This window comes from Chlamydotis macqueenii, chromosome 15 (genome assembly GCF_036417535.1).
Source record: "Chlamydotis macqueenii isolate bChlMac1 chromosome 15, bChlMac1.mat, whole genome shotgun sequence".
Taxonomy (NCBI): domain Eukaryota; kingdom Metazoa; phylum Chordata; class Aves; order Otidiformes; family Otididae; genus Chlamydotis; species Chlamydotis macqueenii.
In genome coordinates this window covers 12,249,744-12,271,386 of record NC_141570.1, presented here as the reverse complement: position 1 = coordinate 12,271,386, position 21,643 = coordinate 12,249,744, and the positions used below count along the sequence as shown (strand labels likewise).

The 21,643-nt window shown below is 55.4% G+C and overlaps 1 protein-coding gene across 2 annotated transcripts; it reads left to right on the top strand.

The window, feature by feature from the left end:
- The first annotated feature begins 4,016 nt into the window (after positions 1-4,016).
- On the top strand, positions 4,017-21,635 carry LOC104484749 (uncharacterized). 2 transcript variants are annotated; one of them, XM_086760186.1, is made up of 14 exons: positions 4,017-4,047; positions 5,335-6,470; positions 10,064-10,280; positions 11,524-11,681; positions 13,194-13,295; positions 13,780-13,977; positions 14,351-14,910; positions 15,313-15,586; positions 16,253-16,463; positions 17,632-17,768; positions 18,426-18,539; positions 19,365-19,568; positions 20,298-20,391; positions 21,333-21,635. In XM_086760186.1, the coding sequence occupies exons 2-14, from the start codon at positions 5,600-5,602 to the stop codon at positions 21,394-21,396; spliced, it is 3,204 nt and encodes a 1,067-aa protein (XP_086616312.1). In that variant the 5' UTR covers positions 4,017-4,047; positions 5,335-5,599; the 3' UTR covers positions 21,397-21,635. The 2 variants fall into 2 exon arrangements, with proteins under 2 accessions (XP_086616312.1, XP_086616311.1); XM_086760185.1 differs by having other exon boundaries at positions 13,780-13,983.
- Positions 21,636-21,643: the final 8 nt, after the last annotated feature.

Genomic DNA, 21,643 nt, shown 5'->3' with positions numbered 1-21,643 from the left:
CTCAATTCATGACTGCTATAGGCAGCGAGCGGGGAAGGAAGAAAGTTGAGGTGGATAAACAGTAAGGATTTCCTTGGGATTTCATCTAGAGTGGATGCAGGTGGGCAGCATAAAGGTGCCAAAAATAGCCTCCAGGCCAACAATAACCCTTTGCCCTTGAGAGGTCCAGGACAGGAGCTCTGGGAGCGGGGTGGGTTCAGTTGGAAGGACAGATACGAGCTGCGCTCTCACCTGGGGCAGCAGATCCCACGGCGAGAGACAGCATCCCCCAGAACCCGCCTGACCACCCGGGCCCTGTGGGACAGGATCGGCCGCGTGGTTTTGTCCGTTGTACTCTCTCATCCCAGTGCCGGTGGCTGTCAGGGTCACCCGGTGTTCGGTGCAGCCCCGGGTGGATGGCAGCAGTGTCCAAAGCCGCCCGCCAGCCCTGTGCAGGAGGGGAAGGGACGGGGAGGCTGCAGCCGGGCTGACCTTGCCCTGCGGCCTCCCCGAGCCCTGACTCTGATCCTGGGGGTGGGCAGCTGTAAAACCCCACCCGAGGGGCCCCCGGGGTGGGTACGTCCCCTCCCACCCAGCCTTCGAGGGACGGGTCAGCAGCTCGAAAGTGCTTTGTGATAAGCAGCGGGGAGGTCTCCAGGTTCGGGAGGGCAGCGCGCGTTAGACTTGCTTTGCAGCAGCCTTAGAGCAGTGCTTGCTAGCTGAGCAGCTTCACCGCAGCATAGAGTAGCGATAAAAATTGACAGGCTCTGTTAGCGGCCAGGAGCTCAGAGGCGGCTCTGTCACGGCAGAGCCGGTGTTTGGGGAGCGCCGCTCCCCGCACAGGCCCAGACCACGCCAGCTCCTTTGCTGGCATCGCTGAGGGATGTCAGTGCCCATGCAGACACGTGCCCATGGCTGCCGCGGGTGTCGGCGGGATGCAGCCCAGGGTCCCACGGGCAACACGGGCTCGGGCAGAGCCTGGCAGGCAGCGCAGTAGCATTGGCGGCGGGGGGTGGTACAGCCCCGCTCTGGGAGGCCGAGCAATGTTTCCGGGATACCGGCAGCGCTGCCAAGGCAGCCTGCAGCGAAGGGTGTGTGCGTCTGCGTGTGCAGAGTCAGCTTGTTCCTTGTACAAACCTTTTGGAGTGAAAATAATAAACACTGAGCTCTCTGCGCAAGCTGAGCCCCTTGCACGTCTCTCCTCTTCACCTCCCTGCACCCTCTCCCTGCTCCACGTGCCCAGTGGCAGCGTGGCCCTGTCCCCCTGAGCAGCAGGACAGGGCACGCATGGCCACAGCTGCCCGTCTGGACATGCACCCATGGCTGACCATCCAGCTGCGATGCCCACGGCCACAGGCAGGCATCCACACCCCTTGGTGCTGCATTGCAGCGGTGAGCACCCAGCCCTGCTCGTGGGGCTGGTGCCACTGTCCTGTGTCACATTGGGTCCGACCACAGCCCTGCCTCGCCCCCAGCCCAGCAGCGTGCGCCCCACGGCGCCCAGTGCGGCCATGGGGTGGGAGTTGGGGGCAGGGGGCCATGCTGCACCATTCTGGGCATGAACTTGGCCAAGTACCCCCAGGAGCTTTGCTGAAGGGAGCAGGAGCTGGTTCTGCCCCGAATGGCCTGGTTGCCCCCCACCCACTCAGGATCAGCCACCGCGGGCCTCCTCCAGCGAGTCCCACCCTGCGGTAAGACCCCTCTACCTGGGTACAGTCTCCAGCCCCTCAGCAAAACAGCTTCCTCTGCTGAGGGTGTGCTTTTGGCACGAGAAAAATGTGCCCTCATACAGTGTCTGAGCCTTCCAGGTTTCCCTGCCTCTCATAGGCCCAACGGCCGAGCTCGTTCAGAGTGCAGCCAGAAGCATATTCCAACAGCGAGGGCACTCCCTGACAAAGTGGTTGAAGTTTCTGCGGGGCTGTATGCACCTGTCCTGCCGAGCTCTGCCTTGGCCAAGCCGTGCCATGCTGTGTTTGTTGCGGGTCGGAGAGCACGGACCATGCCCAACCCACCCAGCCAGGTGACATGGGACCCCCCCCAAACCCCCCAAAAGCAGTGAGAGCTGCAGCTTTGGTTCCTCCTGGTGCCATGGCCCAGAGTTGCCCGGCTGAACCCACAGCGGAGACCAGATGGGTGGGGACCAGAGCTGGTCTGGGACATGCCGCAGGCAGGACGGGGAGTCGCTCCCAGTGCAGTGTGGATCCCAGCAAGGGATGGGGTAAGGGTGTTTCCTCTCCCCAACAGCTCTCCACCTCCCTTTGTCATTCCAGAGATTCCTGATTGCGTAAATGCAAAGGCTCCAAAATTCAACAGTCAAACTGGACAAACCCTGCCGGGAGGAACAGCAGCTTTACTGCCGAACAGCCACGCAGAGAACTCAGGCCCAGCAGTCGGATCTGCACACTCGCGGAGTGCCTTTCGCTCCAGTCCTGGGTGGGAACTGCCCCAGCACCGCTCTGGGGGTTCGCATGCCACCAGAGTCCGTGGGGAAGTTTGGCCCACCAAGGTCCCCCGTCCCAGGGGTGCTGCAGCCCTCACGCTGTTTTATACCCAAGCAGTATATCCCGTCCCTCGTTGCACAGCCTCTCCTCCGGGAATAACTGCCGATCCCACGAAGACACTGGGGCCCAGTCTGCAGGACCTGGGGCAAGTGCAGCCCCTCTGGCAGGGCTCCCCCCATTGCGCTGAAGCACTGGTTTCCAGTTACAAGAGAGAGGAAGAGACCAGGCTGCTGAGTGACGAGCAGGAGCCCACATCTGGCCCAGCTGTGGGAGCAGCTGCTTCATCAAATGGGTGTTTGGTGCCCAGTCCAGCCCAGTGCAGGATCTTTGGGACCTCCTCCTCCCTGTGGGGAGATCCAGGGAAGGGGGACTGGCAGCCCCCTGAGCAGGTCTGGGTGAGCAGGACCCAAGAGTTGATGGGGAGGAAGAGGAAGGCCAGACCTGCATCCCTCCCGCCGCGCAGGGAGGAGGGTGCAACTTGAGTGGAGCTTACAGTTCTTCTGGCCTGGCACTCTGGGAGATGCGCGGGGGTATTTCCTCTTCCCGCTGCATCCCGAGAGGCCGGGCGCTGGATCCTGCACAGCAGAAATGCAGGATTGGGACACAAGTGGCTCGTGGGGGCTGTGGGGACCAGTCCAACAGGAAAGCCCTGCCACTGGGACAGGCTGGACACAGACTCCCGGCACCACTATGCAGCCCTCCAGCTCCTGGTTCAACCACCAAGGCTGGTGCAGGGAGAGACACAACGTCCTCCAGCACGGCTGTGCTGCCAGTCCAGGCTGGGGAGGTCAGTAGGGTGCAGGGGGATGGACACGCAACTGGTAAACTGTCCGTCCGTTCGTCCACCCACCCACCCATCTGTTCATAGAATCACAGAAGGGTTTGGGTGGGAATGGGGCGTTAAAGCCCACCCAGTCCAACCCCCTGCCAGGAGCAGGGACATCTCCAACCAGATCAGGTTGCTCACAGCCCCGGCCAACCTGGCCTGGAATGTTTCCAGGGTTGGGGCATCCACCGCCTCTCTGGGCAACCTGGGACAGTGTGCCACCACCCTCAGCATAAAACATTTCTTCCTGATGTCCAGTCTGAATCTGCCTCCCTCTATTTTAAACCCTGACCCCTCGTCCTGTCACAGCAGGCCCTGCTGAAGAGTCTCTCCCCACCTTTCCCACCAGCCCCCTTTGGGCACTGGGAGCCGCTCTCAGGTCTCCCCGGAGCCTCCTCTTCTCCAGGCTGAACAGCCCCAGCTCTCTCAGCCTGGCCTCACAGCAGAGCTGCTCCAGCCCTCCCATCATCTGCGTGGCCTCCTCTGGACCCTCTCCAACAGCTCCATCCATCCATCTGTCCGTTCATCCATCCGTCCGTCCACCCACCCACGCACCCACGCCCCGGGAGAAGAGCCGGGAAGAGCCAGAGAATGATTTTCTGGGACGCGGGAACCAGTGAGCTGATTTTGGGGCTGGAGCCCCGTGACCGGCCTTTCCTCCCGCCCCCTCCCCGCCCCGCCCCGCCCTCCCCGAGGCGGCCCCGGCGGGCGGCGGCGGCGGGTGCGTGGCAGCGAGTGGCGGTGGGTGCACGGGGCTGCGCGGGGCCGCACGGGGCCACCTCCCCATCCCCACGGGGCCACCTCCCCCAGCCAAGCCTTCGTCCCATCCCGTCTCCATCCTTGTTCCCATCCCCATCCTCGTCCCTGTCCCCATCCCATCCCCATCTCCCTCCCCGTTCGATCCCCACCCCATCCCATCCCATCTCCATCCCATCCCATCCCCCTCCCCATCCCCACCCCATCCCCACCCCATCCCCACCCCATCCCCATCCCATCCCCATCCCATCCCCATCCCATCCCCCTCCCCATCCCCATCCCATCCCCACCCCATCCCCATCCCATCCCCATCCCATCCCTCTCCCATCCCATCCCCCTCCCATCCCCATCCCCATCCCATCCCCCTCCCATCCCCATCCCTCTCACCCCATCCCTCTCCCCCATCCCATCCCCATCCCCATCCCTGTCTCTCTCCCCATCCCATCTCTATCCCCATCCCCATCCCTCTCACCCCACTCCAGCTGGGGGTCCCACTGCCCCCCTCACCTCAGAATCCCAGGCTGAGAATCCCGCCCTGCTCCTGCCCTGCCAGTCTCTCCACCTTTGGGAGAGGTTCTTTTTTTTTCCTGCTGCTTTCTCCAATTTCAGATGGGTATCCTGCTGTCCCACACACGCCTCTGGACAGGAGCCTTCCCCGCGTGTTTCTCCCCCTTTCTCCTGCCCCCCCCTGAAATGGGGAGAGCCCATGGGCATAGGGCACCTGTGGGGATGGGACTGGGGGGAGGAGAAGCTGGTGCCGTTTCTTTTTTTTGTGGAGGCCTGGCAGGAGCAAGAATCAGCCAGAGCGTTGACCAGGGCCATTCTCCTGCTTTGGTTTTATTATTAATAAATTGAAATAGTTTTCCCCAAGTCGAGTCTGTTTTGCCTGTAACGGTAACTTTAGTGATCCCTCCCGGTGCTTATCTCGAACCTCGAGGTTTTTGTTATATGATCTCTCCCTGTTCCCTCAGAGGGTGGGGGGAGTGAGAGAGAAGCTGTGTAGCTTTGTCCCAAGAGAGGCTAAACTATGCCAGGGACATCGATAGTGATTTTGGGGATGATCTGTGCCTGAATGGGAATGGAGACCTTTTTGACAGAGACCATCTAACAGGAGCGAGAGCAGCGCCAGGCTGGTCCTGTGCGATGGAGGCATGAGGCCGTGGCGGCTTCTCCAGCTTCTGCAGGGAAAAATACCGGGCTTTAATGCTGTTAAATGTCACTGGTGTGTTTCTGTGTTTCCTAACAATTTCCCCCCCACTCCGACTTTTCAAGGCACTGAGCTGCGAAATTTCTTGTTCAAGCCGTACCCTTCTCAGTCTGATTTTTGTGGGATTGCAGCTTTGCTTTGCGAACCAGAACTTCCCGAAAGAAGTGTGCCTGTGCCTCTGCCAGCCAGCACCCAGGGCGGAGGCCTTGCCGTGCTACCCCGCAACAGCCGAGCCGTGGCTGCTTCCTTCTGCGTTCCCTGTGTGGCTGCGGAAAGGACAGGGCCGCTCTCCTCTAGATTTGAGCTGAAACAAAAATCCCAGCTCTCATCATGGGACATCTCTGCCACATTGGATTGATGGTGCTTACGTACATCTGGTTTCCTGCAGCCGCTGCTCAGAATCTCATAAAAACCCCCAGGGACCAGAAAACACAGCACACCCTCTTGATTAACGAAGTCAATGCTGACAGCCCAGGAGAGGACACGTCCGAGTTTGTGGAGCTCTATCACACCAGCGGTCAAACAGCCCGCTTGGATGGCTACTCTCTGGTCTTCTACAATGGCAATGGAAACCGAGCCTACAAAGTTGTAAACCTCCAGGGCAGAGTTACCAACAGCCAAGGGCTCTTCCTCATTGGCTCCTTTTCTCTGAGCCCTGCTGTAGTTATTCCTAAGAACACTATCCAGAACGGCCCTGACGCGATTGCTCTCTACTACGGGAAAGGGAACTACAAGGAGGGCATGAGCGTCACGAGTTATGGACTAGTGGATGCCTTGGTCCATAAGACCAAGAAGACAGACAGAGCAGATACACTGGTGAGGGTTCTGACCCCTGGCAGAGATGCCTTCCTGGAGGACTCCACCTTCAGGACCACGGATGAGTCAATAGAAAGGTGCCGGGGGGCCGATTCCCAGTGGATCTTCCAAGTGGCCGTGCCAACACCAGGCACACACAACCACTGCACCCCAAGTTCTCAGCTGAACACATCTGCTGTCCTGATCAGTGAGGTCCTTGCTGCCTCTTCTTCTGAAGAGTTTGAGTTCATAGAGCTTCGGGGTCCCCGCTTGACTGTGCTGAGGGACATCATTCTGGTGCTGATTGATGGTCGGACCAAAGACATTTATTTCACCATGGACATTTACGGCAAAACCTCACTGGATGGGCTACTTCTGATCGGTCCAGCACAGAGCAAAACCCCAGGTAAGGTCTGCATTTTGATGATTGCCTTAGAGTTGGAGAAGCCATCAGCCAAGTTTGGGGCTGGAGAATGCTGTCAGTTCTTTATTGCTGTTTGGTGTTCTGAGAGACAGTGAAAATGTGACTTGGGACTCAGTGGCAGATAAAAAAAGCAGATCAAATGTTAGAAATTATTGGACAAAGAATTATATAAAGCAAATTAAATACTAAGCATTATTAGGAGAATAGGAAAGCCATCTTTTATGCCACAGTATAAATTCCTGGTTTGTTTCTGTCTTTAATTGTGTCCTGCATGGCACAATACCTTCATCTCAAAAGGGATGTATTAGAGTTTAAGACATTCAGAGAAGGTCAGCTAGGACAGACAGTGCTCTGGAAATAATATAATAGGAGAAATAATTAAGTATGCCTAGAAAAGGGAAAGCTTAGGAGGGCCCTGACAGAGGTTTCGGACATGTGAGTAGCCTGAAGAAAGTGGATCAATTGATCACTCTTTCTCCTGGTACAAGAACTAAAGGGCACCAAAAGAAGGTAGAAGGAGGTGGCTTCAGGACAAACGAGTGGAGGTGGTAGTTCTCAGATCAGGGGTGGGCTTGCAGAGCTCCAGGTGAGGGACCCGGTGGAGGTCAGACACCCACACGTGCTTTTGCTGCTCAGGAGGACGCGGTCCTGGTTCCAGCCCTGTGGGCAGCCAGCCACGGGACCCAGCCTGCGCCACATCCCCTCTTCCCTGTGTGTCATTTGGTGGCCATTCGCAGCAGATGCATACCATCTTCTCGAAGAAGCACAAGGGCTTTTCTTCCACTGTGCCATCTGCCAACCTAGGTCACGCATATCGGCTGTGTGAAGCTGCAATCGGAACTTCCTCCCAATGTTGAAAAATTCTTCCAGGCCATCAGAGGAGGAAGAAATATCTTGTTATTTTGGGCCCCTCAAAAGCAGATTTTGGCAGCTGGAGACACTGACTCTGCAGATGTTGTGTAATTCACTGACTCATGATTTCTGTGTCAGGGAGTGTATTCATTCCTTGCAAAGCTGGTTCCCATAAAAAAGAAAATACTTCTGCAACTACAACTTTTTTTTTTTAAGGAGTTGAGCTCCTTTTTGCAATTCAAACTGTTCCAAACACTCTCTCGCCACAGGAGCTGATTGTCCACTTGAGCTCTGCTTTTCTCACCAGGAAAGGTGCCCTGCTCTTGCCTCTGGATGAGCTGGAGCTGTTAGCACTCAACAGCCAAGGGGGTTCAAAGAAAGCGACGTGAAAGCACAACCAGCTTGCAGGCCAAGCAGCAGATTTCTAAAGATTGTGTTTCACTGTTCCTCAAGGCTCACTCAAGCCAAGAAGGTGACCGGAGATACACTCTGGCATTTTTTTCCAATGAGGTTTTGTCAAGATGTCTCAAGCGTACTGCACACACATTTTTGTGGAAGGTTTTCCCCCAGAAACCACCCAATGACATTGTGTGATTACATTTTAATCATCTTAAAGGGTCAGAGTGACTGCACGGTGAGCATGTGGAGAGAAGCTGACCTCTTGATTTAACCTGACTACTTCAGATTTGGGATAGGAGCTCTTAAAATGGCCCTGGCTGTTCGTCCTGCCTTTGTACAGCCGGTCACTGCAGAGAACTTAAAGCTGTGAGAGCACCGGAGCAAGTCCTCCCTTGACACAAGCCAGTGTGAAAACTTTCAATTGGATCATAGGATGGTTTGGGTGGGAAGGGACCTTTCAAGGCCAACCAGTCCAACTCCCCTGCAAGAAGCAGGGACATCTCCAACCAGATCAGGTTGCTCAGAGCCCTGTCCAACCTGGCCCGGAATGTTTCCAGGGATGGGGCATCCACCACCTCTCTGGGCAACCTGGGCCAGTGTTCCATCACCCTCAGTGTAAAACTTTTCTCCATTATTCTTCTAACCTAGATCTACCCTCTGTCAGTTTAAAATCATTACCCTTCATCCTATCGGTACAGGCTCTGGTGAGAAGTTTGGCCCCACCTTTCCCACCAGCCCCCTTTAGGCACTGGGAGCCGCTCTCAGGTCTCCCCGGAGCCTCCTCTTCTTCAGGCTGAGCAGCCCCAGCTCTCTCAGCCTGGCCTCACAGCAGAGCTGCTCCAGCCCTCCCATCATCTGCGTGGCCTCCTCTGGACCCTCTCCAACAGCTCCACGCCCTTCTGATGCTGGGGGCTCCAGAGCTGGACGCAGCGCTGCAGGGGGGTCTCCCCAGAGCGGAGCAGAGGGGCAGAATCCCCTCCCTCGCCCTGCTGCCCACGCTGCTGGGGATGCAGCCCAGGATGCGGTTGGCTGTAGGCTGTGAGAGCACATTGCCGTCTCATGTCCAATTTTTCATACACCAGCACCCCCAGTCTTACTCTGCAGGGCTGCTCACAGTCCATGTGTCCTCCAGTTTGTGCTGATACTGGGGACTGCCTTGACCCATGTACAGGACCTTGCACTTGGCCTTGTTGAACTTCATGAGGTTCACAGGGCCCCCCTCCCCCAGCCTGACAAAGGACGGCATCCCTTCCCTCAAGGGTATCAACTGCATCACTGAGCTTGGTGTCATCCACAAACTCGTTGAGGGTGCGCTCACTGCGTATGTCGTTGATGAAGGTATTGAGCCATATCGGTCCCAATGCAGACCCCTGAGGGACACCACTTGTTACTGATCTCCATTTGGGGATAGATCTGTTGACTGCAACTCTTTGGATGTGGCTGTCCAGCCTTTCCTTATCCATTGAATATTAAAAATATTCCATCCATCAAATCCATATCTCTTCAATTTAGAGACGAGGATGTTGTGTGGCACAGGGTCAAAGGCCTTGCAGAAGTCAACATAGATGACATCACTTGTTCTTCTGTTCTCCTCTAAGGCAGTCGGTCTGTTGTAGAAGGCCAGCAGATCAGTCGGGCAGGGAAAAAACAGTCCCCTGGGCAGGGGAGCATCAGGGCTGAGGCACAGGACTACCCTGCAGCCAGCCGGTGCCCTGGCGGCACTTCTCAAGGAGTAACCACTTCTCCTTACCCTTCTGCCCCTCACGTGATTTCTCCTTTAATGTTTGTTTCCTGGGGCCATTTACGCAAGGAGAGCACTGAAATATCAGCAGTCTGCTGCTTTTTAACGTCCTCAGTGGTTTCTGCTGGGTGCTGGGGAAATAGCTTGTGAAGGGAACAGTAAATACAAGGGAAGATCCGTGGATTTTGCAGATCTCTTTTAGAATTAAAATCTGACTTTACTGTAGGCAAAGTCACATCAGCACTTGCTTTCCAGTTCCCCTGTTTGTGCATAAATCAGCTTCTCTTTTTGCAGAACCAAAATAGCAGGACGAGCTCTGCTCAGATTTCCCCCTCCAGCCTCCTCCATGCTGAGGATCTGGCCACGAATGGGGAAATTCAAGCTGAGCAAATGTGAGAAATGTTCGTGAGCAGACAGACGGGGCAGCAGATGCCATATCTGCAATATCCAGACAACCCCAGCCACTTTCCGAGTCCCTGTGTCCTGCTCTCCAGGGCTGAAGAGGTGCTGTTTTCCTGCACAGTGGGTATCGCTCATGTGTTGCTTACATGCCCTCGTTGTTCCTTTCCTTGCTGGCGTGCAGTGGATCTGCCATTCCCGGAGAACACCACCCGTCCTGTCCTCAGAGGTGGCCCCAACGCCATTGCCCTCTACAGAGGCAACAGCAGCAGTTTTGTCCCGGGGAAGGCGCTGCCGGCGACCGGCCTGTTGGATGCCTTCGTGTACACGAGCAACGAGGAACCGAACCCTGAGCTGCTGGAGACCCTGACCCCTGGCAGACCTGCCTATGAGGAGAAATGGTGAGAGGCTGGGAAGGGCTGGGCAGAGAGTTTGGCACCAGAGTCATCCTTGCCTGCTGTCCCAGCTCCCGGTCAGGACTGTGGGACAAGTGCCACCTCCAGACCATGTCTCCTCATGGCAGAATTGAGTCCTGGCATTTTTCTGTCGCCTGGTCTGAGTTTGTAGGTGCTCCCTTCTCTGCGGCAGTCCTGGTGCAGCTGTACGGCTGCAGAATAAAGTACCTGAGGAGGAATTTTCTGACCAAATGATTGCTGGTTAATATCTTATAATTTTTTATTATTTGTTATTTATAAAAGTGTAATGGTCAATGTAATTAATTTTCCAGTACTGCTTTCAACAAGAAAAGGCTTTTCTTAGATTAAAGGAGGAAATCCCTGCCCTGCTTCATCCAGACCAAAGACTGGAAGTGGGATTACTGTTCATTCTGGGTTGAGTCACTTTCTGTTTCATTTTTGGGTTTCTTTTTGTCAAGCCCTTCTCTGTGTTTTTGATGGCAAAGCAGCAGACTTGACCTCTGTGTGTAACTTGTCAACTAAATACCAACGTCCTGGCTCTGTAGCTGGAGGAGATGCCCCCTTTCTGGACAGGCCTGTGAAAAGACCATTGCAGACTACAATGGAGTCACTGCATCAGAAAAGGGGGTAGTTTGCTCCCGTGACAGGGTCACCATTACTCACAGCATATTACTATTCCTTCCTTTGCTCATCTTCCTCCCACTCGTGAAACAAAATCCACCCTTGTCCCGTGAGGAGGTGGTCGCCTTCCCTGAGGAGCTCTGAGCAGCCCTGCTCTGTGCAGCTCCTCACAGTGAGACTTCATAGTCTCACAGAATGATTTGGGTTGGAAGGGACCGTTAAAGGTCCTCCAGTCCATCCTCCTCTTCATCTTCAGGTGCTGCCTTTCCAGTTTCTCTAGTTGCACTCCACCGTTCTTCCCAGCAGTCCCAGGCTGACCACGAGTGTGTCTGTACCATTTTGCCTGTCTTCAGATCAGTCAAAAAAGCAGCCAGTGCTAGAAGAGGAAGGGTTGGATGAAGCCCATGCTCTTCTCTCTCAGGATTCAGTGAGCTCTCAGGCTTTTTTTGAGACAAGGAGGTGCTGATGAGGGTGGGATCTCTCTCCAAACCTGGTGAAGGGAGAAGGCTGTAAGTGCATGGCTTCACCCTCTGGCGCAGGCAGGCGTGACTGGTGGGTGAAGAGCACTCGGGTCTCTCTCGTTCGTTTACATGTCTGTCTCTTGCAGGCACCAGCTGGGAGATGTGTCCATAAGCCAGTGCAACTGCTGCTCTGTGACGCGGGACTCCTCGTCCTACACCCTCAGCAGGCCCACCCCCGGCAAGTTCAACGATTGCCCCAGCAAACGCTTCAGCCAGACTCTCTCCTTCTGCCTTCATGTAGCAGGTGGGTATTAGTTATTTCTGCTCTGATAGGCAGGAGATCCTCAGGACAAGGGCACGTACACAAAGCCAGAGCTCTCCAGGAAGACCACCCACAGCCATGCTGGGGTGTGTGCACATAGCACCAAAGGAAATGGTGCAACTGATGTCATCGACCTGCACTTGTGCAAAGCATTTGACACTGTCCTGCATAACATCCTTCTCTCTAAACTGGAGAGACACGGGTTTGATGGACAGACCACTTGGTGGGTAAGGAATTGGCTGGGTGGTTGCACTCAAAGAGTTGCAGTCCACAGCTCCATGTCCAGGAGTAGACCAGTGATGAGTGGCATTCCTCAGAGGTTGCTGCTGGGACCAGCCCTGTTCAACATCTTTGCCTGCGACATCGACAGTGGGATGGAGCGCACCCTCAGCAAGTTCGCTGATGACACCAAGCTGTGTGGTAGGGGGGAAGGGATGTCATCCAGAGGGACCTGGACAGGCTGGAGAGGTGGGCCCATGCAAACCTCATGAAGTTCAACCAGGCCAAGTGCAAGGTCCTGCACATGGGTCGGGGCAATCTCAAGCACAAATCCAGGCTGGGCGGGGAATGGATGGAGAGCAGCCTTGGGGAGAAGGACTGGGGGGTGATGGTGGATGAGAAGCTCAGCATGAGCCGGCAACGTGCGCTCACAGCCCAGAAACCAACGGCACCCTGGGCTGCATCCCCAGCAGTGTGGGCAGCAGGGCGAGGGAGGGGATTCTGCCCCTCTGCTCCGCTCTGGTGAGACCCCTCTGCAGCGCTGCATCCAGCTCTGGAGCCCCCAGCATCAGAAGGACGTGGAGCTGTTGGAGAGGGTCCAGAGGAGGCCACGCAGAGGATGGGAGGGCTGGAGCAGCTCTGCTGTGAGGCCAGGCTGAGAGAGCTGGGGCTGTTCAGCCTGGAGAAGAGGAGGCTCCGGGGAGACCTGAGAGCGGCTCCCAGTGCCTAAAGGGGGCTGGTGGGAAAGGTGGGGAGAGACTCTTCAGCAGGGCCAGGTGGGACAGGACGAGGGGTCATGGGTTTAAAATAGAGGGAGGTAGATTCAGACTGGACATAAGGAAGAATTTTACACTGAGGGTGGTGGAGCACTGTCCCAGGTTGCCCAGAGAGGCGGTGGATGCCCCATCCCTGGAAACATTCCAGGCCAGGTTGGCCAGGGCTCTGAGCAACCTGATCTGGTTGGAGATGTCCCTGCTCCTTGCAGGGGGTTGCACTGGGTGGGCTTTAACGCCCCATTCCCACTCAAACCCTTCTGTGATTCTATGATTCTATGAAATGCAGTTAGGATATCTGATGATCTTCTGCAGTATTTTTCTTCATGCCAAGCTGAGCGTCTCCAGTCATCATTCCCATACCCAACTGCTTGGGTGAAGGGAAGCCTTCTTGGGCCCTCTGAGTGCTCAGCAGAGGCTGAGCTGCCCCCATCTCAGAATGAGCTGGGTCCCGTGACCCAGGCTGCACTGGCTGGGTAACAGTTGGCTTTTTGTTTCCTAGATTGCCAGGAGTGGCTCCTGAAGCCAGAAGAGGTCCTGATGGCTCTGGCCCAGACCCTCGATGGACTCTGCAGCTGTGGAGTCTCTGCTGCCTACTTCAAAGGTGAGCTGGGCAGGAGCGGGGCACTCCAGGAACCACCAGCAGTTAATGTCCACTCGCTTCCAATTTTCAGCCATGTTCCCTGTTGCATTGTGTCCTCCTGGCTTGGATCCCAGATAATTTGAACTTGGCGCAGATGACAGAAATGTCGGGTGTTGGGCAGAGCATGGCGCTGTTCCTCCACGTTCTGCAGAGCGCTTCCATCTGCAGCTCCACCAACACAGCAGTGTGTGGTCCTCTGCAGACCACCAGCTATTCTAGTCTTGGGCATTTAGTGGCAACAGGACTGACATCCTGACCAGGAGTTTGCTGCCTGCCTGACTTTGTGATCCAGGGCTAGCAGGGTTGTGCAGATGGTATGAGCCGCTCTGAGTCAGCCTGACCAGGAAAGCAGCGGTGGTGGAGATGAGCTGGCGAGCTCTGGGTCTCTTCCAGGAGAAAGTGGGTCTTTGGGGAAACTGAGACAGTTCTCTGCTTGCCTCTGCAGAGCCACAGGCAGCCTGCCAGGACCCGGGGCTTATGTTCACCACTCTGCTAACTGCTAAGTCAGAGGGCCAGCTGAGCAGCCTGCTGCTAGCCTTCAAGACCTTCCTAGAGACACCCAGCCTTGTGAGTTTTGACAGAGGGAACATCACAGTAGAAAGCTCCTGCTTCAAGGATATTAATGCACCAGACTTGGCTCCAGGTACTGGTCAGCACTCTTGCAGGTTGGGGGGGTACAATGTGTTTGAGGGTGGACATGTGGGTCTAGCTTTCTTAGAGGGACATCTCCCTCCATCCATTTCCCCAAGCCTGGCAAAGATCCCATCCAATTCCATCTCATCCACTTGCTCATCATCTGGAATAACAGCAAACTCTGTTGTTACAGCTGGTGTTGGCCGGAGTGTGGTCAGGGCTCTTCTGAGGAGCCTAGAGCACACAGATGACAAAAATATGAGCCAGCATTCTTAGTCCTCTGCTGAATTTGGTCTCACCTCAGCAAAATAGTGTCCAACATTGTGTGGTTTCCCTGGGGCTCTGTGCTTAGGTCCGCATTTGTGACATTTTTGCTTTCCAAGGTGTCCCATCAGAGATTCCAGAAGGGACTCAAGAGCCTTCTGTGCAAGCGGCCACACTGCTCATCAACGAGGTGAACCCAGACAACCCAGGGGGAGGAGAGGATGCAGAGTACATTGAACTCTTCTACCCCGGACGCACAGGCTTTGACCTCCAGGGATACTGGTTGGTCCTCTACAATGGTAGAAACAGCCGGGCCTACCAGGTGTTGGACCTGGCTGGACACCACACAGATGAGCTGGGTTACTTCTTGGTGGGGAGCAGGGCCATGAGCCCAGCACCCATGATCAGGCTGCCTCCCAACACCATCCAGAACGGGGCGGATGCTGTGGCCCTCTACTACAGCAACACCACCCTCTACGCCGTGAATATGGCTGTGACTGCCGAGGGGCTGGTGGACGCTGTGGTGTACACATCCCGAATGCCGGAGAAGGCAGAGCAGCTGGTCAAAGTGCTGGTACCGGGGCAGAGCATCCTGTACGAGAATGATTCTCACAGCACTGAGGATGAGTCTCTGAGCCGCTGCCACAGCCTGAGCCCAAAAATTCAGACCAGCTTCCAGGTGGGTTGATGGCAGATGTCCTTTCTCCATCCATAGTCAGTGGGAGGGCAGCAATCATGTTTCATTATGTCCCTTATTTGGGAAAGTGGGGTGTTCTGGTGAGCCACATCTACCTCTGTCCATCTGCTGATGCTTTCACCTCCCTGCCACATTCACCTGCCTGTTGCCGGTCAGGTAGCAGCTCCCTGACCTGTGCAGCGTGGCTCAGAACCAGGAGATCCCTGAAGGCAGCTCACATGCCACCAACCTCTGAACCAGGGACTCTGCTTCTGATCAGCATCCTGGACTCTCAAGTTACCCTGGGCCAGATGTGGAGCCACCTCTTCCCCCCTCTCTTGTTTGGTGCCACCCTCAGGATGCATGGTACAGCATGTCACATCCCTGAAACCCAGCTTCCCACAGGTGACCGTGGTGACACCGCTGGCAGAGAACGTCTGCAGCATCTCCTCAGTGCTGGTCCGTCCCGCCGTCCGCATCAGTGAGCTGTGCCTGGCTGGTGGTGCTGCTCCCTACCGCTTCGCTGAGCTGGAGGGGAAGCCTGGCGCCAGCCTGGGAGGGTTCAGCCTGGTCGTCTTCTCAGGGAAGGAGGGCAAAGCGCTTACCAGCGTCCCACTGAGGGGCACCATTGGAGCCACGGGGCTGTTCGTGTTTGCGCTGGACAGAGGGCACGGGCTCGGTGAGGCTGATGGCAGGGACCTGGCGTGTGGTCTGTCTTCAACCTAATGGGCAGAAGGTTGAGTGGCTTTGAGGAAAGGGATGGAGGAGGGAGCATGGCGTGGGGAACAACTCTTCCTTGCCTTTCCTGTCCTTTACTCCTGATTTTTCTCTCTTTGTTCTGCCTGGGCTGTTCTGTCACTCTCCAACTGAGAAGGTCCTTACTCCTCCTCCATGCCACTGCAGAGGGACCAGGAGGATCAAAGGCTCCTCCAGCCGGTACCAAGACAAGGGGGCTTTCAGGAGAAGCAGGGTCCACCAGGACTGTGGGGTGCTTCACTGATGCCACATTCACCAATGCTCCCTGAGCCCTGCAGTGCTGCTGCCTCCTCCTGGTCCCAAGGTGGTGTTCCCTCCGCACATTTGTTTATCTTCATTTATTTTTTTTTCTTCACCTTAAATTCTGGCTGGGCTGCATGAAGAGGACTCTGCATCTCAGAGGAACCTTGATCGTTTTGGAAACCAGTGTTGACAGCAAGCAGTTGCTTCTTCACAGCCTCAGTCACCACCATTACTTTGTCTCCCCTTTCTGCTCTTGGAGTTCTCCTTGTTACCAGCTTGTCCTATCAGGCTCAAGGCTCAGCCTAACACTACATGTTCACCCGACCTATTGCCCTGGCATTTCCAGATGGCACAAACCTGACTTTCGAGGACATCTCTGCTGCTAGCGAAGGCTCTGGCGCTATCGCCGTGTACAGCTCCAACTTGATTCCTGGTGGCACAAAGGCAACATCAGAGAACTTGGTGGATGCCTTGGTTTATGCGTGTGAGCCCAGCACAGCTGGAGGACACTTGGACTTCCTCGGACCGTCTTATGCTGTGCCCTGCAAGGATGACAGGTGAGGCCACTTCCCTGGGAAGGTGCCTTTGGGTTCCCCGTGCCCAGAGCCTCTGGCTGGCACAGCGCAGAGCTTGCTGTCTTGTCCTGCGTCCTGTACAGCTGAATGCATTCACTGGTGCTGAGATGAAAAACAGAGAGGTGGGGTGGCACATTGCAGTGGAAAACGTTTCCCTGCCCTTGATGAAGGGAATGGAAGTTTGTTCCTCCACTGCTCACTGAACTAGCTTCCCCCAAGGGACAGGTACAGCATCACATGCAGGAATGCAGCCTTCACAGATAGCAACTGTATACGCTCCTTTGCCAAACTTTTTCTTTAAAAAAAAAACAACAAAACCAAACAAACAACAAAAAACAGATATCCCTATGAGCAGCAAAATGAAAGAAAACCCAACATCCCTTTCGCTTCTAGGTGGACTCAACAAGAAATAGTGCTGAGCCCTTCTCTTGAAACTCTTAGCAGAGTTTCTTCTGTCCACTTGGTCACCTCTGTTAACTGAATCTGTCCTCCTCAAGCCCTCTGCTCCCTGTCCTGTCTGGTGTGGCAGGAGCTTCTGAGTTCGTAACCTCCCCTATGAGCATGGGTGCACAGACTGCAGCCCTGCGGGCCTGGTTTTCCGGGAAACTGAGATCTCCGGCTTCTGGCTGGCCAAAAGGTTGTGCTGAAACCTCACGGGGTGGTTATTCACAAGGTCGGGGCAGCGGTTTGGTGGGAGAGCTCCGGTGGGCTGACTCCAGGCAGCCTCTGCCAGTCCAGCCCTGAACAACCACATCCAGAACAGCTGGTTCCTCACGGCATGACTGAGTTACTAGGCCCTGACGTGGAGAGGGAAGCAGTAGGTCAGTGAAATGCGTAGCTTGGAAAACTCGTGCTGGAGGACAAACTCTTAATTTTGGGAGGCTGGCTGTAGTAAGGCAGCAATCTCACTCATACAGAAGCCAGTCAGACCAAATCGGTTTGCTCTGGCCAAGCCCAGGTCTCCAGCTGGTGGGACTGGCTGGACCCATCTCTGACAGCTCTGCGAAAGCCAATTCCAGCTCCAGCTCCAGCAAACTCCCCATCACCCCCAGCGGCATCAGGAACTGGGGCCCGGGAGGGGTTTGTGGTCGGAGCTGGGAAGAAAGATGCGTGACATGTTAGTGAGCTCCAACTCCTCTTCTGGTTACAGGCCCGTGTCCCTGAGCCGCTGCGGCAGTGGCAGCACAGAGATGCAGTTTGCCATCTCGGACCCTACCCCTGGTCTGCGGAACAGCTGCCCCCGGGACGCCTTTGCGGTGGATCTCCACCTCTGCCTCCTGACGCCCAGTGAGTGGAGCTGGGTGCACCCCACCAGTGTGGGGTGGGATGGGGTTGGGGGCTGACCCCAGCTTCCCATGGCACGGGAGGGGGATGCTGGCAGGGACCTCGCTGCCTCCCTCCCACTCGTGAAAGGGGATGTGCTGGGGCAGAGCTGGTACCGACTCTGTGGGGAAAAAATGGTGCGGCTCAGGCCTGACTGCGGAGCCAGCAAGCAAAAGGACGGTGGGGTCTCCAGCTCCCCAAAGGCCATGCTTGGATCAGCCTGGGGCAGTCAAGATCTGGGTAAAATTAAAGGAAGGTTGTTGTTCCTCCTCCCACCTCCAGAGAGGGGCAGGCTGAGGACCTCTCCCTCCTCCCAGCACGAGACAGGTCTGTACTGGGCCGTGGGGTGGGACATGTGGGGCATGCCTCTTCCCCACTCCCCTGGGAGCCTGGTGAAGCAGTGAAGCTGGAGTATGTGGTGGTAGGTGGCTAGAAGTGGAGAGAGCCTGCAGGAGTGGGGCAGTGGAAGGCAGGATGCAGCAGAGGGTGGGATGCAGGCTCTGGAGGAGCTTTGCTCCTGAGCTCAGGCGTGAAGCTAAGTGTTTCAGAAGGGGCACACAGCTGACAGCTTATTAAGAGCCGTGAGCCGCACCCAGAAAAGCCCGTCTCCTTTTCCCCTAGACTGTTCCACATGGACCCTGCACCGCAGGAGGATGCTGGAAAGCTTGGGAAAGGTCTTGGCGAGGTCCCTAGAGGAACAGTGCTCCTGCGGCGTCTCTGAGCTCTACCTGCAAGGTGGGTGCTCCACTCCACTCGCCCAGTTTGCAGTGCCCTCAGCCCTCACCCCTCCACAGCTGCCCGTCATCAGGACGGTCCCTTCTCAGGCCAAACTCGCAGGCTGCACTCGAGCGACGGTAAGTAGAGAAGCACTGGTGGGTACCTGGGATTTCAGCAAAGAGAGGAGAGAGCCTGGCATGGGCTGCTTACTAGAGGAAGGGCAAGCTAGAGGGACCACGAGGAATGGGAGTCTCTGATGATGCCTTGAGATGTCTGCCAGAGAAACTGAACGTCCTGAACCAGCAACGCAAGCAGTTTGCACTCTAAAGGACTCTGGTTCTCAACTTCTCTGTCAGAGTCCTTCAGCATCCTATACTTATTCGAAGCACCTGGACCAAAAAGTCACTTCTGGAGGTCTTAGGGATCTACAGCTTTTGAGGGATGGGAAGAAATGTTTCCTATTTTTTGGCTGGTTTTGTAGGGAAATGAAGGCTTTGCAGCCATGCTTTGTCTCCCTTGCCCAAACACCTTTTTGACCCTTTGAACAATGTCAGACAACTCTCACCAATGGGTAGAGAACATGAAGTTGCGAAGTGTAGTACAAAGTATTCCGCTGGGCTGGGAGGACAACTCCAAGTCCCTTTTGTCACCAAAAGAAAGGTTGAGCGTGTGCTTAAATCACCTGCAATACAGCATGGCAGCGTGATTTCAGAGGAGAAGAGGGTGAAGAGCACAGGAGCTGCAGGGTGTTACTGGAGCAGGTCATGAAGTTGTGGGAGTGATGTGTTCCTCAACAGCCAAAGGGTTTCCCAGCACCCAAGACTGGCTGTTGTTTCTCCACAGAGCTGAACCTGACGTGCGTGGGCTCCCTGGTGAAGGTCTGGGGCCAGGTGTGGGCTCGGCAGCCGGAGCAGCAGCAGGCCATTGAGAGCTGGCGCCAGGGCTTCTTGGCCAGCCCTCAGCTCTTCTCCATGGATGGGAGCATGCTGAAAACCAGTCCTGAGTGCGTCGCCCTGAAAAATGCACCGTCCGTGTTGCACAGCGGTGGTGAGTAGGAGGTGAAGCTAAGCACAACGATCTGCTTCCAGCACAGTGAGCAGAGCTGGGGCTAGGGTCAGGGCATGTGTCCACATGAGAGGGGCTATGCAGGGCGAGCCACCAGGGACCCCTTGTGATGCTTCCCAGACACCGCTGCCTTCTAGAAACTGTCAGGTCGTTACGGGAGAGGTAGCAACGGTCTGCTCCTCTGGTGCAATGGGGTAGTTAGCCCTGTCACACCAATAGCATGGGATGTTTGGGTGTCACAATTTTCTCATGAGACTGAGCTTCACTGGGGAGCCCCTTGCTTTTGGAGCTGTTAGACACACAGCCTGGAAGCCCCGAAGCCCAATGGCTTGGAGCAGCAGCTGGCACCGAGAGCCAGCATGCCACCAGGAGTGCGGCCAGGGTGGGTGGAAGAGTGGCTCTCCAGGTCAGGAGACTGGGACAGTCCAATCTGTTATTGTCCAGAGAAGTTGTGGGTGTCCCATCATTGGAAATGTTCAAGGACAGGTTGGAGAGGGCTTGAGCAATCTGACCTAGTGAAAGATGTCCCTACCCATGGCAGAGGCTTGGACAAGATGATCTTTAAAGGTCTCTTCCAACTCAACCCAACCCAGCCCAACCCAATCCAACCCAACCCATTCTGTGACTCTGTGATTCTGTGACCTCCCAGTGGCATCCTGTGCTGGGAAAGGCCATTACTACAACGTTCGGTCTCTACCTTTGCACCCTCAGCTTCCTTCCAGGGCTGGGAAATCGCCCTGTGTGTCGTGGGATCTCTCCTGCTCATGTCCTTGTTAGTCAGCCTGGCATTTTACTTCATCAAAAGGTGAGAAAGCTCCTTCCCCTCTCTCACTCTCTCCCAGCGCTTCCTCTGTAACGACTGTGCAGGGACCTGCTTCTTCACTCAGGCGAACACGTGCATTCAGGTGCTGCATCCAAGCACCCCAACATGTTGCTCCTGATTTTTGCCCTTTGCTGCAGGGCGGGCTGCAGGTTTGGCCGGAGGTTAAGAACCCATGCTAGGCATGTCAGTGGGCACAGTGCAAGGGCCATCGATCTTTCTTACAACGTGCTGCAGTGGGAGAGCAGAAAGCTGAAGGCTTGTGGCATGCAAGGGGCAGCGAGAGGTGATGCTTTGGCCACAGGGAAGAGCTCTTCCTTAAAGCAAGGTGAAAGCAATGGACTGTTAAGGATTTCCGTGATGGGAAACAGCTTCCACGCTATAACCTGACACCACTTTAAATAATTACTTGGTGTTCCCTGATGCTGTCAGCAGGCAAACAGCAGCTTAGCACTCGGGCTGTATGTTTGTCAGAATAAATGTTACAGGAGACAGACTATTTAACAAGCCCAGAGGATTTATTTCCATGAATTTTTACTGATCTTCTTTCATCATTGGATAGGGGGGTGGTGTGTGAGTGTCAGAAGTGAGGAAAGTTCTTAAAATGGTGGGAATTGGGGAGTAGAAAACTCAGTATGTAATTTTTTAAAATAAACTTTAAAAATACTGGAAGTCGGGTTTAGGGAATTTCTTTCCAAAAGGATGGTGGTTTTAAGTTGATGTACGTGTGCCAGGGGATGGCAGGCGTTCTGCTCCTGGTTTCCCCCCCGATGTTTACAAAGACCTCAGTAAACGCTGCGCCTGCTGCAGGCTGGCCACCCAGCCCCTTCATTCTGCGTGCAGAGACAAGGCACAGGTTGCCTGCCTTATGCAAAAGAGTAGAGCAACCGACCGATCTTGCATTTTTCTTTACCATTTCTTTTCAGACATCCCCAAAATTACACCAACATCGAAATGAATGACCGTGGGGAGATTGCAGCCGATTTCTAACAACGCCCCCGGGCAGTGCAGCGACAGCGTCTGCAGCGCTGGGGCCAGGCACGCGTCTCGGTGCGGGGCAGACGGGTCGTCCAGCTCCCCCGTCTACGGAGGTCGCTGCAAGGATTTGCAAAATGCCCAGGTGTATATGTACATATTTATATATATGTGTGTGTGTGAGTGTATACAAATACCTGAATTATTTTTACACTTGAATTTTGACCTCAGACTAAACGAGTTCAAAGAAACAGGCTGGGGA